The sequence below is a fragment of the Rhinichthys klamathensis genome, unplaced genomic scaffold (assembly GCF_029890125.1).
Source record: "Rhinichthys klamathensis goyatoka isolate OS25496 unplaced genomic scaffold, OSU_Roscu_1.1 h1tg000078l_1, whole genome shotgun sequence".
NCBI classification, from domain to species: Eukaryota; Metazoa; Chordata; class Actinopteri; order Cypriniformes; family Leuciscidae; genus Rhinichthys; species Rhinichthys klamathensis.
This window is the reverse complement of record NW_026606620.1, coordinates 806,228-821,079: the sequence shown is the minus strand read 5'-3', so window position 1 is coordinate 821,079 and position 14,852 is coordinate 806,228. Positions and strand designations below refer to the sequence as shown.

General features: G+C 39.1%; 1 protein-coding gene across 1 annotated transcript in view; it reads right to left on the bottom strand.

Moving 5' to 3' along the window:
* Window positions 1–912: 912 nt before the first annotated feature.
* The window catches only part of mapk8ip2 (mitogen-activated protein kinase 8 interacting protein 2), a 36,434-nt gene continuing 22,494 nt past the window's right edge, over window positions 913–14,852 (bottom strand). The window contains exons 3-13 of the mRNA XM_056251193.1: window positions 9,743–9,973; window positions 9,552–9,630; window positions 8,980–9,174; window positions 6,527–8,872; window positions 5,257–5,332; window positions 4,892–5,064; window positions 4,396–4,505; window positions 4,161–4,283; window positions 3,931–4,001; window positions 2,542–2,640; window positions 913–2,014 (exon numbers count right to left, since the gene is read on the bottom strand). Coding sequence (XP_056107168.1) covers window positions 1,942–2,014; window positions 2,542–2,640; window positions 3,931–4,001; window positions 4,161–4,283; window positions 4,396–4,505; window positions 4,892–5,064; window positions 5,257–5,332; window positions 6,527–8,872; window positions 8,980–9,174; window positions 9,552–9,630; window positions 9,743–9,973 — 3,576 coding nt within the window. The 3' untranslated portion in view covers window positions 913–1,941. The remainder of the gene's footprint in view (window positions 2,015–2,541; window positions 2,641–3,930; window positions 4,002–4,160; window positions 4,284–4,395; window positions 4,506–4,891; window positions 5,065–5,256; window positions 5,333–6,526; window positions 8,873–8,979; window positions 9,175–9,551; window positions 9,631–9,742; window positions 9,974–14,852) is intronic.

Genomic DNA, 14,852 nt, shown 5'->3' with positions numbered 1-14,852 from the left:
GGGATCTGCTCTGTTCAGTCTCAGCAGTGGCGGTCAAGGTCAGGACAAGGGCTTGTTAGAAGTCAGAGAGTCTGTGACTAACTCGAAACAAAGTGGAGGATTGGTTTCTGATGTCCTGAGCTTATTACATAATCACATGGCATCTACATAAATGAGATACACTTATTCATTGCTGATATATTAGCCGTGGACCACCACTGGACAGAACTTCAACAAGGTGTTTTATTCTTTTTCAATCTAATATGAAGCAATATTTTTGTCCTGAGATGTAAATTATCTGGTTAAACTGATTGGTAAATTATTTCTGAATTCAATGTGTTTCCTAATGAACTGGGACAGTCTTTTTACTCATTTTGCTCAGTGTCTATAAGCATTGCGTCTCACTGAAATATCTACCTGCTAACGTTCAAAGCATAAGAGGTGGACTACTGTATATCAGGCTTAAAAGCATCAGCCCAACCTGACAATCATACAAGACAGCAGACAGTGGTAGCAGAGAGGCTGTCAGGTTTGAAAGCTAGAGAAATATCATTTGACTGAATGGCCAAAGGACTGTAGCATAGCCAACCGGGTGAATCGCACAAAGTCGGTCAAACAAATCTGAGTCATGTTTCACCCCAAAATTAAATGAAAAAATAATAATAATAATAAAAAATGTTATTTATTTTTTATTTAAGAAAAGGAAGAATTATATTATTGTTTCATGAAAATGATCACATTCCCTAACCACACCCTCCATTACTGTAAAGCAAAAAAAGAAAAAGAAAAATATGATATAGCAATAGTTATATATTAATTAATAATGTATTAACTAATATTTTAATTATATTATTAAATATATTAATGATATAATCATTGTAAATTATTTATAAATTATGGTAGTATTTGTAGCACAGTCATCAATGACTAAAAATGAAAAAATAAAAATAAACTCAAAACTAAAACATCTGAATGCATTCCAGTCATTGTGGGTGATCAATTATGATGAAAATAATGCCAAAATGGCAGTGAAAATGATAAACAAACTCAACACTAAAACATCTGGATGCATTACAGTAATTGTAGGTGTTAAATTGTGATGAAAATAATGACACAACGGCAAATTAGTTATTGTGATTTTGGGGTCAAATATGTTGACTTCATACCATTCACCAAACCATCTCTAGGTCCGTCAACACCAAGCCTGCCTACCTACAATCCGTCCCACTTTTTCATTCGCAGACAAACGGAGCAGGATACTTGCTTACCGTGATGTAATGAAGCATCTGTATTCACCTACAATTGTCCCTAAATGTACAGTATCTACATTGCAATAAAATCAGAAACATACATTAAACCTTCTACTACATTGGAACAGACAATCTGTAGACCTATCAATGTTTACAGGTCACGTCCTACTGCCCTGTCCTTTTTTAGTACAAACCCATTACAGCAATGTATTAGAATCAGACAAATACATATATACAAACAATCCTGGTCTTCAGACTCGAACCTTTCATTGCCTTTCGATTTTAGACATTGTTAGATTTCTCCTGTGTGTATGTGTGTTTGTGAGCATAACCCTCAAAGCCATGCATTCAAACATGTGAAGTCATATTTCGCCTTTTCTAAACCAGGACTATATATATAAAAAAAAGAAATTGAACCAATGTTTCCACCCCGAACCATGTCCCTAATTATATAGTAGAAAAGTTAAATAAACAGGCAATCCATCTCAGTGAAGAGAATAAATGAATCGATAAACATTTAAATAAATAGACAGACCACTAAGAGCCTATGTAGAGTATTCAGCTCAGTTTGTTGAGAGAACAAGAGAAACTGAGGAAGAGAATAAAGAGATGAGGCCTATGTTACATTTGAGAAGGCTGCCAGGCGCCTCGTAGTGGCCAAGCCCAGGAACAGACATCTGTCAGCAGTTGCCATGGTTACCCTTTTCCTCCTCTACTCAAGGTAGATATCTTCGGTAGGACAGGCGTATTCTAAGTGCTCCTGGTAGTACTCATGGAATGCCCGTCTAAAACAAGCACACACAGAGACATAAGTGATCAGAACATAGATTGAGAAGTGTATGTAGCAAAAATAAGCTGTGAAATGCTGTTGGCAAACCATTTTATTTTCGTAATGTGATGTACTGTACATACCAGGACACTTTTTTACTAGGTGAGTTATAGTTTCGACAACACTACAGAAAACAAGAAGCTGTGAGTCTGTAGATATGCGTAGGGTGATGAGCTTAATTTAGTTTCTGTTCTGAAACTTTTTCCTCCATTTCTCTGCTCGATGATAAGGTTAAATAATGTATATGTTCATGAGGTCATATTATGTAATGTGGCAGAGCTATCTGGAGCCCATAACTCAGGTGTCCTGTCTGCTCCAAAAGAGAGAAGCTTTAATAATTCACACATCAGTCTGTTCTGTGCTCTGATAATGGAGCAGAGACCAATCACTCTCATTGACTTCTCTTTTCTTTTTGGCTCTATTCTCGGTCTCAAAAGTTCATTGTGAATGTTATTGTGTGATGTTTAAGAGCATTAGACTCACCCCACACACTCGGCTACATGTCTCATGGAGTCCTGAGAGACGAAGACGTGACATGCAAACCTGTTCAGCATCGGGTGCTTGGTGATAAAACCAAAATAACTACAGAAAGGCACATAGAGACAGGGGTGAGTGTTATTAAACCTCCAAGACTTATTTGGGGGTTACTAAAAGTAGTAGAAACTGTTACGGTGTGTGTGTGGCCTGGTAAACCCTACATTACGGAGACAAAAGATGACAATATCCAAAATCCTTGTCCTTGTGGGGACATTTTTATGTCCCCATGCAACATGACATCATGACTTTGCGTAAACATACACGCCACTTTCAAGTCAAGTGGCGTGTTATCTATACGCATTTTGAGCTATCCGCGTGTATGTCCACGCCGAAACGAACCGCCATCTTTTGCGTGTATGTCTACGGCGTTAAATGTCCGAGTGATTCCGTGTGTATGTACACACGCCGCTAAATGTCCGAGCGAAACAAAGCAAAATGTAGATCTACATCTGGGGAGCGATATTTTTTTTCCTAGGATGGTAGGGGAAGACTCATAAATGGTATTAACCCCAGTGACGGGTAGGTTTAGGGACGGGGTTGGGGTAGGTCATATATTTATATATACAGTAATGTAACGTTAAGTCAACGGCGTTGATAAACACGCTGAAAAACGATTATGCGTGTTGATAGCACGCCAAAAATGGAAATACGAATTGGCGTGTCATACATACGCCATTTCATGAGATCAGTCTGCCCCATGAGGAAAACAGCTTATAAATCATACTAAGGGCCAGATTTACTAACAGCTGCGCAAACCCTCTTTTGGCGTTAAAAAACTACTGTCAGGATTTACTAAAAATTAGCGCTGAAAAGGCATGGACACAATTATTTACTAAGGTTTCGGCCATTATTTACCGCCCAAAAAAAGCATGTCTTAAACCAGACGCTACCTGGTAGATTGTGTTGGTCATTATGGAAATGATCTGACTGCATCTGTGTTCTTTAATTTGCGCATCGTCAGTAGATCACGCACAGTCGCACACTCCAATCGGCGCTGTTTTGGAATTGTCCTCTCACACTAATTTTCCCTGTTTAGTAAATCTGGCCTTAAGTGATGTTTTTTGAAAATGTAAAAATGCTAAAGTTTTCTAAGATGAGTAGTTTTAGGGGTAGGGTTAGTGTAAGGGGACAGAATATACAGTTTGTACAGTATAAAAATCATTATGTCTATGGAAAGTCCCCATAAAACATGAAAACACAATGTGTGTGTGTGTGTGTGTGTGTGTGTGTGTGTGTGTGTGTGTGTGTGTGTGTGTGTGTGTGTGTGTGTGTGTGTGTGTGTGTGTGTGTGTGTGTGTGTGTGTGTGTGTGTGTGTGTGTGTGTGTGTGTGTTACCAGTTGTTTTTAGGATGACATCCACAGAAGGAGATGTTTTTCATTTGGAAGAAGTGACTACATCTGTCAAACTATGAAAAGAAAGGAGAAGAGGAGTTATATTAAATATCAAAAATAAATTAATCATAGCTGGGTATAAAGTCCAAGACCATTGTCATATCTGGCAGAGCCAAAAAAAAAAAAAGATTGCATGCACGTTTTCGCTCTCCTTTTATCACGCTCTCTCTCACCTCCCCTGAAAGGTCGTACTCATCATCCAAACTCATGACTAGTTTCACACCCTGCATGCTTATTTCTAGCTCACAAATAGATGGGGGATGAAGATGCACCGTCCTCTTCCTTGCCATGGCGATCTGTAAGACAAACACATTTGTTTAGGTTTGCATCATATGATAAAACATTGTGCATTCATTCATTATCTCACACAAGTAACGCACAAACTGATAAATGTCCTGTTTACGGTACCTTCTGCATGGCAGCACACAGAATGCCGTTGCCTTGGTGATAAGGAACCTCCACCGAACCCAGGAACTGCACTCGGAAGCTTTCCATCCAAGCAGGGTTCCTCTTCATTGCTATGGAAACACACATATACAGACATTGCTGATTCACCAAGTGCTTTAACAAAGAGACCAGATGTGAAGGCCAAATAAATAGAAAATAAAAAGAAAACAGTCACACGTTACTTACTAGAAAAACACTCAAATAATTACAAAAAGACTTTAACATATATATATATATATATATATATATATATATATATTATGTACTCTTTAGAATACAATCATTTTATAAAATATATTAAAAAAATAATAATAATGGAAAATAGAAAGAGTTTTATTTTTATTAGACTTAATAATGGAAAATAGAAAGAGTTTTATTTTTATTAGACTTCTCAAGCATGAGCACAGGAAATAAAACAAAACATATTTTAAAAACATTGTATTGTTAAAATACTTACTCATCGGGTCTTTTGTTTGGCCAACAACCTCGTGGGCGTAGTACGCTGGGAAAATCCCCCTAGCCCCTGTGCGCATATTGTACCCACGGTACCAGTAATCATCCTCCTCTTCCTCAACGAATAATGGATCATCAACATCCAACTCCAGCTCATCTGCATGTCGTGGGATGAACCTGCAGCGTGGGCATTAAAACTTGCATCTCCATCGCTTGCGATAGACATTCAGTCATAGCAGTCAATTTTAAGTGTTTTGACAGATACTGAAAAATAAGAGTTCCTTGAGGGTTTGTGTACTTTAAACCAGCCTGGAGCTTTTTTATTAGAACTAGGTGATTTTAGGTTATAGCGTGGGCAGCATTACTCACCTGAAGACTGCTCTGTGAGTCTGATCTCTTTCTTCTCCACTTATAGTGCACGAGAAAAGCCCAAAGGACTCTGTGCCTGAAACACGCATAGTGCACATGCATTATCCCACTGTATGTGTGTGTGTGTGTGTGTGTGTGTGTGTGTGTCTGTGTGAGTGGTCCTGGTAAACCCTGCGTTATGGGGGACAAAATGTCCCCACAAAGTGGCAATATCTGAAATGATTGTCCTTGTGGGGACATGTTTTGGTCCCCATGAGGAAAACAGCTTATAAATCACACTAAGTGAAGTGTTTTGAAAATTTTCTGTGATGGGTAGATTTAGGTAGATTTAGGGGTAGGGTTAGTGTAGGGGGACAAAATATACAGTTTGTACAGTGTAAAAAACATCCCCATAACAAGTCCCCATAAAACACGAAAACCCAACATGTGTGTGTGTGTGTGTCAGAGTACTGCAAAACCCATTTAGAACCATGCCATAGAAAACCCTTCATCTTCTGATGTCATCTCATTAGGATTATTAAATATCCTTTCTATTCAACAAGACAGCCTCCTAAATTATGTAAAATGATCATCTAAATCTCTACTAAACTGAACTAAAAGAGCTCAGAATGCCTCTGTGAATGGGAGGGAATTTAATTTGTTAATTTATTTAGGTAATATACAATTTAGCTTTTCTCCTTTGTGCATATTAAACCATTTACAGTAGCTTTGCATGTTTTTTATTGTCACATCAATTAGCTTTGAATCCAGCAAGAGAGAAAACAATAAAATTGGATGCTGCTGGATTCACTTGTTAGGTCCAGCTCTGTCTCTGAGATGGAGGAAAACATGTTACTTGCAAGTGGACCACTACACGCAAATGCAGCCTCAAGTTCCCCTTCAATTTCAGAGCCCAACCCATAGAGCTAGGGTTATCACTGTGACAATTTTTGGCACTAAGTAATCTTTCAAAGAAATAAAAATGGAACATTTGATGCTAATGTTTTTAACTAAAGGGATAGTTCATCCAAAAAACATAACTTCTGTCATTGTCTACTCACCTTAATGCGTTCAACCTGTGTGATTGACTTTCTTCTGCTTTTTGTTCATACAGTGAAAGTCAATGGGGTTCAAAAAAACCTTCATTGTATGCACAAAAAACACATTTTTCAAAACATTCCCCTTTGTTTACAGGTTTGAAACAAAATGGAGGTTAGTAAATGATGAAAGAATTTAATTTTTTGGGTGAACTATCTATTAAGTATATTGTGCAGTGTTCAATTTCACTTACTGGAGGACCGTGACGTGCTGTTGACAAACACATTGAGGAACTTCTTTGAGAAAGGCAAATCCGCCTCAGGGGAGGAGTCTTCTTCAGAGGAACTTAACACCAAATCGGGTCTCATGCCTCCTACTATCTGGCTCTGCCCGTAAATGTCTTCATCTTCATCAACCCCTTCTTCATCACAGATAGTAGAGAGTCCGTCACTGTCCTCACTAAGGACAGAGGTACAGCGCTTCAGACTCACCAGCTCGAGCGTTGTGTTTTCATCCACCACTAGGGTGTACTTCATCGAATCATATGCCAAGGAGTCATCAATGGGCCGGTTGGAGGTTGCATTCCTAAACTCTCGTACACTTTCATCAATAGGTGGGGAGCTGTCCAAGTAAGTCTCATTTCCAAAGGGTGAAGGTGCCTTGTGAAGATCATCCAGAAAAGGGGAGGTATCTTGCTCATCTTCATTATTGTCTGTTGAGTAAGTAAGACTGAAACAGTGATTGGTCTGTGCTGTTGGGAGGTCCAGCGTAAGGCTGTTTTTGACTTCTGTGATTCGCTGCAAAGTGAGCTGATCGACCCATGTCTCCCGTCCCTCGTCCTTGTCACTGATTATGCTCTCGCTCAAGCTGGGAGAGTCCAGCTCTTTCATTCTCTCCATCATTAAGTCATTATTTGGCTCCTCCTCTTCCTCTTTCTGCTTGTTTTTCAATGAGTTCTGGGGTGGGAAGTCTTCCGTTTCGTAATTCTTTGTTCTTGTATCGAATCTCGCCATAAAGACAGGTGTAACGGTGCCATATGTAGGGTTGCTCATGTACAGACAAGAGTCTGTTTTCTTCCTTTCTTTCTGTCCCTCTTCAAATACAGAGCTGGCTTCTTTCTCCTTCTCTTCCTCCACTCTCATCTCTGACCTTTCAGAAGTGACCTCTTGTGACTTTTCTTCAGATTTCTGCTTTTGCAAATTGCAGCCATCTGTCTCATTGAAATCATCTGTTTCTATGTCCGACGAGGGCGAGATGGTGTCGGAGATGGAGGCTGACCGTTTGAAGCACTCCTCTGGGCAGCTGATTGGATATGAGCCTTCTGATATCATCCTGTTGACTAGATTGCTGAGAAGCCAAGGAGAATCCGAGTTTTCACTGAGCTCGTCCTCGGACTCTGACTCGGACTCCCCCTCGCTGTTACCATCGTAGTCGTCCACAGAGGGCATAAGTTTGGGGCCAACCGGCAAGTAGAAGGAGCGTTTGAAGCTTTCAAGACTGTGGTCGGGCTCAATCTTTAACAACAACTGCTGAGAGCTGCTATCCTCACAGGGTACGGCAGGGGGAAGAGTCTCATCTGGATCAGCCTGGTGCTCATAACCCTGTTCGTCATCTACATTCTGCAGACCCATCAGAGCTTGGCCGTCATCTAGTTGCAACATGTCTGGGCTGGGATCTAGGAATGGTGAAGGGTCTTGTTTAATTGGGTCAGGTTGGCCCAGAAGAAGAGATGCTTTTAGACCAACAATACCACTGTCCTGCTCTGTGTCCAGCTCATGGTCCAGTTCTTGGTCTGAGGTTGGGGAGCTGGCTTCTTCAATCGAATTGGTGAGGTGCGAGGAACGCCCACTGCTGGATTCACTTGTTAGGTCCAGCTCTGTCTCTGAGATGGAGGAAATCATGTTACTAGCAAGTGGACCACCACATGCAAATGCAGCCTCAATTTCCCCTTCGATATCAGAGTCCGAACCAGGAGAGCTAAGGTCATCGCTGTGGCGGTCTGACTCAGCATAGTGTTTGGTGTTCATATCAGCAATACCTGGATCTGAAGAAGGAGAAGTTGTGTCATTTGCAGCAGCAGGTTGGCCCTGATGCATGTGTCGGGGTTCATCCATAGCGTCAAGGATGTCTGATCGACTGGATGACACGTAGCTGGAGACAGAAATGGACTCTGTTGGTTCAATGCAGGGGAACTCAATGTAAGAAGAGCCCCCAGCTTCCTTGCAGGTGTGATCATAGGTCTCCTTACTCATGAAGTCAATGGCAAATTCTTTGTCCAGCTCCTCGTCCGATAGTGGAGTCTCAGCATCATTACCAAGAGGTGCAGTTGAGGACAAACACCTACTGGTGCCATCGTTTTCTAACTCTGGGTCATCGTCAGCAGTCTCAGTGGTCACGGTGTAGGTGTCATTGGTGGGTCGAGAGCGGCAAGGTCGACGTTTGGCATGGCCATTCAGATCGTGGTCGACCTCGGTGTCGGAGCACTGAGAAGTGCAGTCATCAACCGAGGGGACAAGCTCGCTTAGAGTGGATTCCTCAACATCAGCTTTCACCTCAGTTGCCTCAGAGCCACTTGAAGAGTTATGTTGACCAAAGGAGCCTGGTTTAGAAGACAATAAAAAGAGATTGAGATAAGTTGACAAGGACAAGAAAAAGATGATTTTGGAGGTTCATTTTGCCATTAGCAAACAGGATCAGACTTCTAACCGTATTCAAGTCGCTCTCGTCTGTTGCCCTCAAAGTCGTACAGCAGTGGCCTGCCAGGTGACTGATGAAGACCACAATGTCCTGGTGGGTTTGAGGGTGTACCTTTGGCAGAGCCGTTGGTGTCTGGAGCCCCTGGGCATGAGGTGTTCACATGGGAACCGTCCTCAAGGCAAGAGTGGTTCGGAGACAAACAGCCTAAAATATTGAGTCACAATGGGGTAGATTTATAGTTACAGAAATATCCAGAATAAATATTAATCGATAGAATCAGTCAGGCAGATTGTAATGCAAAAATTTCATGAATAGTTAAAGCTTTTATAGAGCATACAAACTGAATGTAAGGGGCTTTGAGCTTTTGGAAAGTGCTACCGGTATGTATAAACATTTTTTTTTAAATATATTAAAAGAACCACACATTTAAATAAAATAAAACAGTTAATACATTTTTATCAATGTTAATATTTTGTATGAAATATAATTACAAAAATTATGATTATTATTACATATTTTATATAGGCCTATATATTATTATTATTATTATTATTATTATTATATATATGAGCAATAATCACCCTGTGAAGTCGGGTTTCGAAGAGAATCCTGCCAGCTTGACTTTCGTGGTGACACATTGCTGTTGTTGTTTAGGGAGTCCTGATATTAGAAAAAATATATTGAATTATAATAAATTAAATTAATAAATAAATAAATATTGATATACATATATTTATTGATTTATTGATTGTGTAAGGCATGATAGAGGTACCTGTGAAACTGGTACTGTCAGGTTTAGAGTGGTTGGGCGGCTCTTGAGTGTGCCCAGCGTAGGGGAGGGGGGAGGAGATGCTGATGGTGAGGGAGGGGCATCAGGATCTGCTTCCTCTTCTTCTTCCTCTTCATCTTCATCTTCATCATCAATCATCTCAAACTCTTGGAAGTCATCTTGGAATGAGCATACTGGGTGGTGATAATCATTCTTTTCCAAAATTAAGCAGTCCTTTACAAAGGAGAAAAAAATATTAAATATCATTTACCTGGAACTGTACTGTAAAACATTACCATAAATCAATACTGCAGCCTGAAACAGGGACTAGTGGACTAGTGAAAATTGATTATACACACACAAAAAAATATCCATAAATATCAGTAAGCATGAACATTCCAGCTCAGAGCAAATGCTTCTCATGTTTACTAAAGACGATGCAACATGGACTTCTTCTCTACCGTTAATTTTGTGTTTCATCCATTAGTTGGGCCATATGTTCATTATGGACTGGATGAAGACTTGACTGCTAGCCAGGCCATCATGTTTGAAACACGTGTTATAGATGGTCAGAGGCAAAACAATCTCCATCTTGCAGATATGTTTCATGGCACATGCAGCATATATTTTTTGACTGTAATAATTAAACCAACAGTGAGTTTATAGGTTTATAAAACAACAAAACAAAAACTTGAGGTTGATTACCACAGGCAATGATTTTGACTTGTAAAAAATACATAAAAAAGTCGAATGGGACAATTATCGCTGACAATTTAAAAAAAGAAATGTAAAACTCACATTATTGATAAACCTAGAATACTCCTTTATAGTCAACATAAAACAATATTCACAAGCTATTTTACTTAAATGTAGGGAAGGATTCGATTTTATCGTTCAGTAATTTGATTAGTTAGTGACAAGTCTGACTAAAATGGCTAATCACTCACTAGGACCACAAATGTGTATTAAGAAAGTAAAAAGGGTCAATTTTGAATTTATTTTGTCTTTAAAAAGGGAAAGTGGATGTGGATGGACTGAACAAAGCTGAGAGAATCATGTCTTGTGGGGAAGGGCAGATGGTGATCGATGCTAAATCTCCTCAGGTTTCAGCGCCCTTCCAGGAAAACAAGTCAATGCACTTACATAAGCAACGTCTGATATTCACCTCAATTAAGAACACACACACTACAGCTACAATTCTGTTTGTTGCATGGCAAATGTGTGTGGGTGATGTCATTAAAAGTCCCACACTGCATTAGATTCACAACCAGCTGGCACTGCAGGGATCTGAATCTATACACCATCTTTATCCAAATCAATACCCCTGACCAGCAGCAGTCAAACACACTATGACCGATAACTACATTCAGGAGAGTGCTGTATAGATGTAGTTCCAGCTGTACTGCATGATTTAGTCTATAAATGTTCTATGGAAACTCTATCGCTCTAATATTTCCAAGGACGAGGCCTCACCCCTGACCAGCACTGATTTTACATCCCTGCTTAGAGACGGAGTCAGCATTACACCAGCAAAAAGTGTTCTGCTGAGCCAGCCGAACTCACACAGAAGTCATGAATTAATGCAGTGCTCTCGACGCTGACCGCAAAGGCAGAGCAAGAGAGAGATGAAGAGAAAAAAATAAAAGATACAGTGTGAGAAGGTGAAGGAAACACCATAAGATTGTAAAGAGAGAGAAAATAGAAGCTAAAAGAGAAAACACACACACAAAAACATACAGCCACATATCAGCTTTATACTGCAGTGGATACAGAAAGGAGGAGGGACAGCGATGCCACTGATGTCTCAGACAAGTATCTATACTAATGCAGAAACATTAACTACAGCACAGCACTGCATAGTCGAGGGCTGTTGAATAATTCATAAGACGACCTATTCATCAGTTCTCAGTCAGTCAGTCAGTGTTGCCTGATTTATGCTAGTAACCAAAAAAAAAAAAAAAAATAGAACATATGTCCAGGTAATAATATCTTGTTTACTTTAAATAAAATATGAAACATAATATATAATAGTATATTATTAGGAATATTTAAGTAGCCTAATGAAGGGACGGCAATAAATAAAAATAAAATTAAAAAAAATAAAATACATTAAAGTAAAGTAAACATTTTTACTGTCACTGCCCAGAAAAAAAAGAAAAAGAAAAAAAAGAGTTCACTGAACATACCTTTAGTTACAACATAACCCGGTATTGGGAATCTACCATAAAATAGACTATTAAATGGTAATTAATAGTCTTCAATCTTTAAATTTAAATATTGTAGAATAATTTATTAATTTTAGAAAAAGAAATTTAATTAAAATAGAAACACTTTTAAGTTAAAAATCGAACTTTATTATACAGTTAACTCTTGTCTGAAAACATCAGTTTTTGAGACAAAATCTAAGATATAGCTTTTGTGACAACTTGCATGTGACACATTTATTTGATATAAACCTAAAAAAACATCAATAATAAATACAAATAAATATTGTATAATATTGTTAAAGCCGAAATAAAGGTCATCGCAGTGTTAGCAGCAAACCGCCCACCTGTGCTGTTTTCTGCTCCACCCTATGAGCTGCTAACATTATTATTACTCTTTCATAAGGATTTGAACTACAGTACAGCTCATCTGAAATGTAATGAAATGTTACTAGCTACATTAAATATCAACTGTAAACATTGATGAGTTAGAAAGCAGATGTGTAACAAATGCACAAACAAATGTAAAACAACAGACACGTACTTAGTGTCATGTAAGTACAACAGACATGTACATTCACACATATCCTGTTCTGCAAGAAAAACATCTCACCGTCTTGTCTTTGATCTCCTATTATGAGCAATTTGGACTGACACTAAGATGGCACATCTCATGCTGCTTAGCTAATCCCTCACACACAGATTTAACCCTTAAATATGCACTTGATTTCTACAGAGGTGGGAGACAATAGGAAATTAAAATTGTGTGAACAAATTATTAGTGCCAGTATATATATATACATTAGCATGCATAATTACATAATTATACATAATTAATATACGTAATTAAAATGTATGAATCTCCAACTTATAACTCTTTTCTGCTAACATAAAGGCTGCTCAGCAGGAAACATTAGACAATAACATAATATTTTTAGCATAATCACATTCATAATTTCATAATGTGTACTTTTAAAATCAACAGCATGCACTTTTCACAATAATGTGTATAAAATGTATGAACTGCTTTCATCAAAACATTCTCCTACTCTTAAATTCCTTTTCTTTTCTGCAGATGTAGTCAAAGCTGCAGAGGGAAGTAGTGCCCCACATAATTTTAAGCGAAAAGTTTCATTAAGAAATGCCAAATTACATGTAAGGCTGAAAAAACTTGTTGAAGAGAAAATATCTGAACAGTGGTCGATGAAACAAAAGGATCTTGTTGGAAATTAACATTTGACTCCCTCCCCCTCTTCCTTTGAGCACCTCATCTACATTTTCTCTCTCTCTCTCTCTCTCTCTCTCTCTCTCTCTCTCTCTCTCTCTCTCTCTCTCTCTCTCTCTCTCTCTCTCTCTCTCTCTCTGTAACACTTAAAACTCACACAAGAATATATATGGTTTTAATGTGAATGATTATCGTTAAGGATTGTGTTTAGTATCATTTTAAAGGTCTCAGGGTGACTGGTACAAATGTCTCATTCCCAAAGAAGTAAATCAAAAGGTAATAAAGTTCTTAAGAATATAGAAATATCTTGCACACAGAAGGGTGTGTTTTTGAGTTAACACCTTCTGACCATTTGTCTGAATGCTAATTTCCACCATTCCTTGCAAATGGTCAACTTCTACCCCTAGTAAGTATGGAGGGGGGATACAGTAAATTTCCACTAAACTCATGTTTTACATATCAAATAAGGTCTGGCTATATAAGGAAAATGCAACGAGAGCTCGGGGCTGTTTTCTGTATTCAGATTAGCCCGTGTGGTTGAGGGTCTCGCGACTCTCAGCTCACGTAGCCATAAGCGTAAAAGATTTTCCTCTTTGTTCTAGAACATTTGATGGTTTGCATTCTTTCAATTGACCGTTCGCAAGCCCCTCCCCAAAAACGGCCATTGTCCAATCACACATCATAGCAACCGTTACTATGTGAGCAGGTCCGTCAAACATTGACTCCAAGCAAGATGGTGAAGCGGTGCGCCCACGGCGTTTGTAAATCGGACACTAGATACCCCGAGAGATTGTCTGGAGGAGTTCTGTTCTTTCCATTCCCAAAGCCGAAAACACAACGTGAGCGGTGCCTACAATGGATAAAACAGTGTGAACGGCCCCACTCCCAGTTGTTAAATGTGTCGAACATGGTTAACTCGTGTGCAGCATGCGTGAGACTGAGACACTGAGATTAGTCAAGAAACATGGAGAAAGCAGATCAAGAGATCCACAAAGGAATTACGTTTTCTAAAGGGTTGTTGTTAACATGATATTCTTGGGGGGAAATGAGCAGCAGTCACTAGCAGTGCAGCACCAGTAGACTAACGTTACAGTTTAGAGGAGTGAACGTTCGCAACGGGGAACGCATGAAGCTTACTTGCCAACATCAGTTCATATAACGTTATCAATATCGTAATGAATAGAAATAACCTTAAATAATGTATGGTTATCTGCATCTTTCCATCTCTTATGTATAGTTACTTTTTAAACACGAAAATCGCATTCAACATGACACGCAAGCGGTTGTTAAAGTGAATGTATAATCCTGTATCTCAGGCAAAATTACTAAATATGCAGCGCGAGTTATATATTTCTAACTCCAAACAATTAGCCACTGAACCAGCTTATAAAACCTTCTTCCAGGCTGTGCTGGTTGTATTTGAGGTAACGTTACAGGTCATGGGGTTTCTCAGATTTAGCTTGAGACCGGTATAAGCATTCGCCTCGATAGTAGTCGTGTCTCCTTCATTGCGTAGTTTTATGTTTTGAATATATCCCTCCACTGCATACTGTATCCCCTTGTGCCTCGATCTGGAGGATATCGCAGAGGTATTGCTCCAAAAAAGGTCACTGACACGCACGGGTATGCTACCTCTTTATCTGTGGCGCTGGTCGTGTTTGACCATTTGTTTGACGGGTGTAGT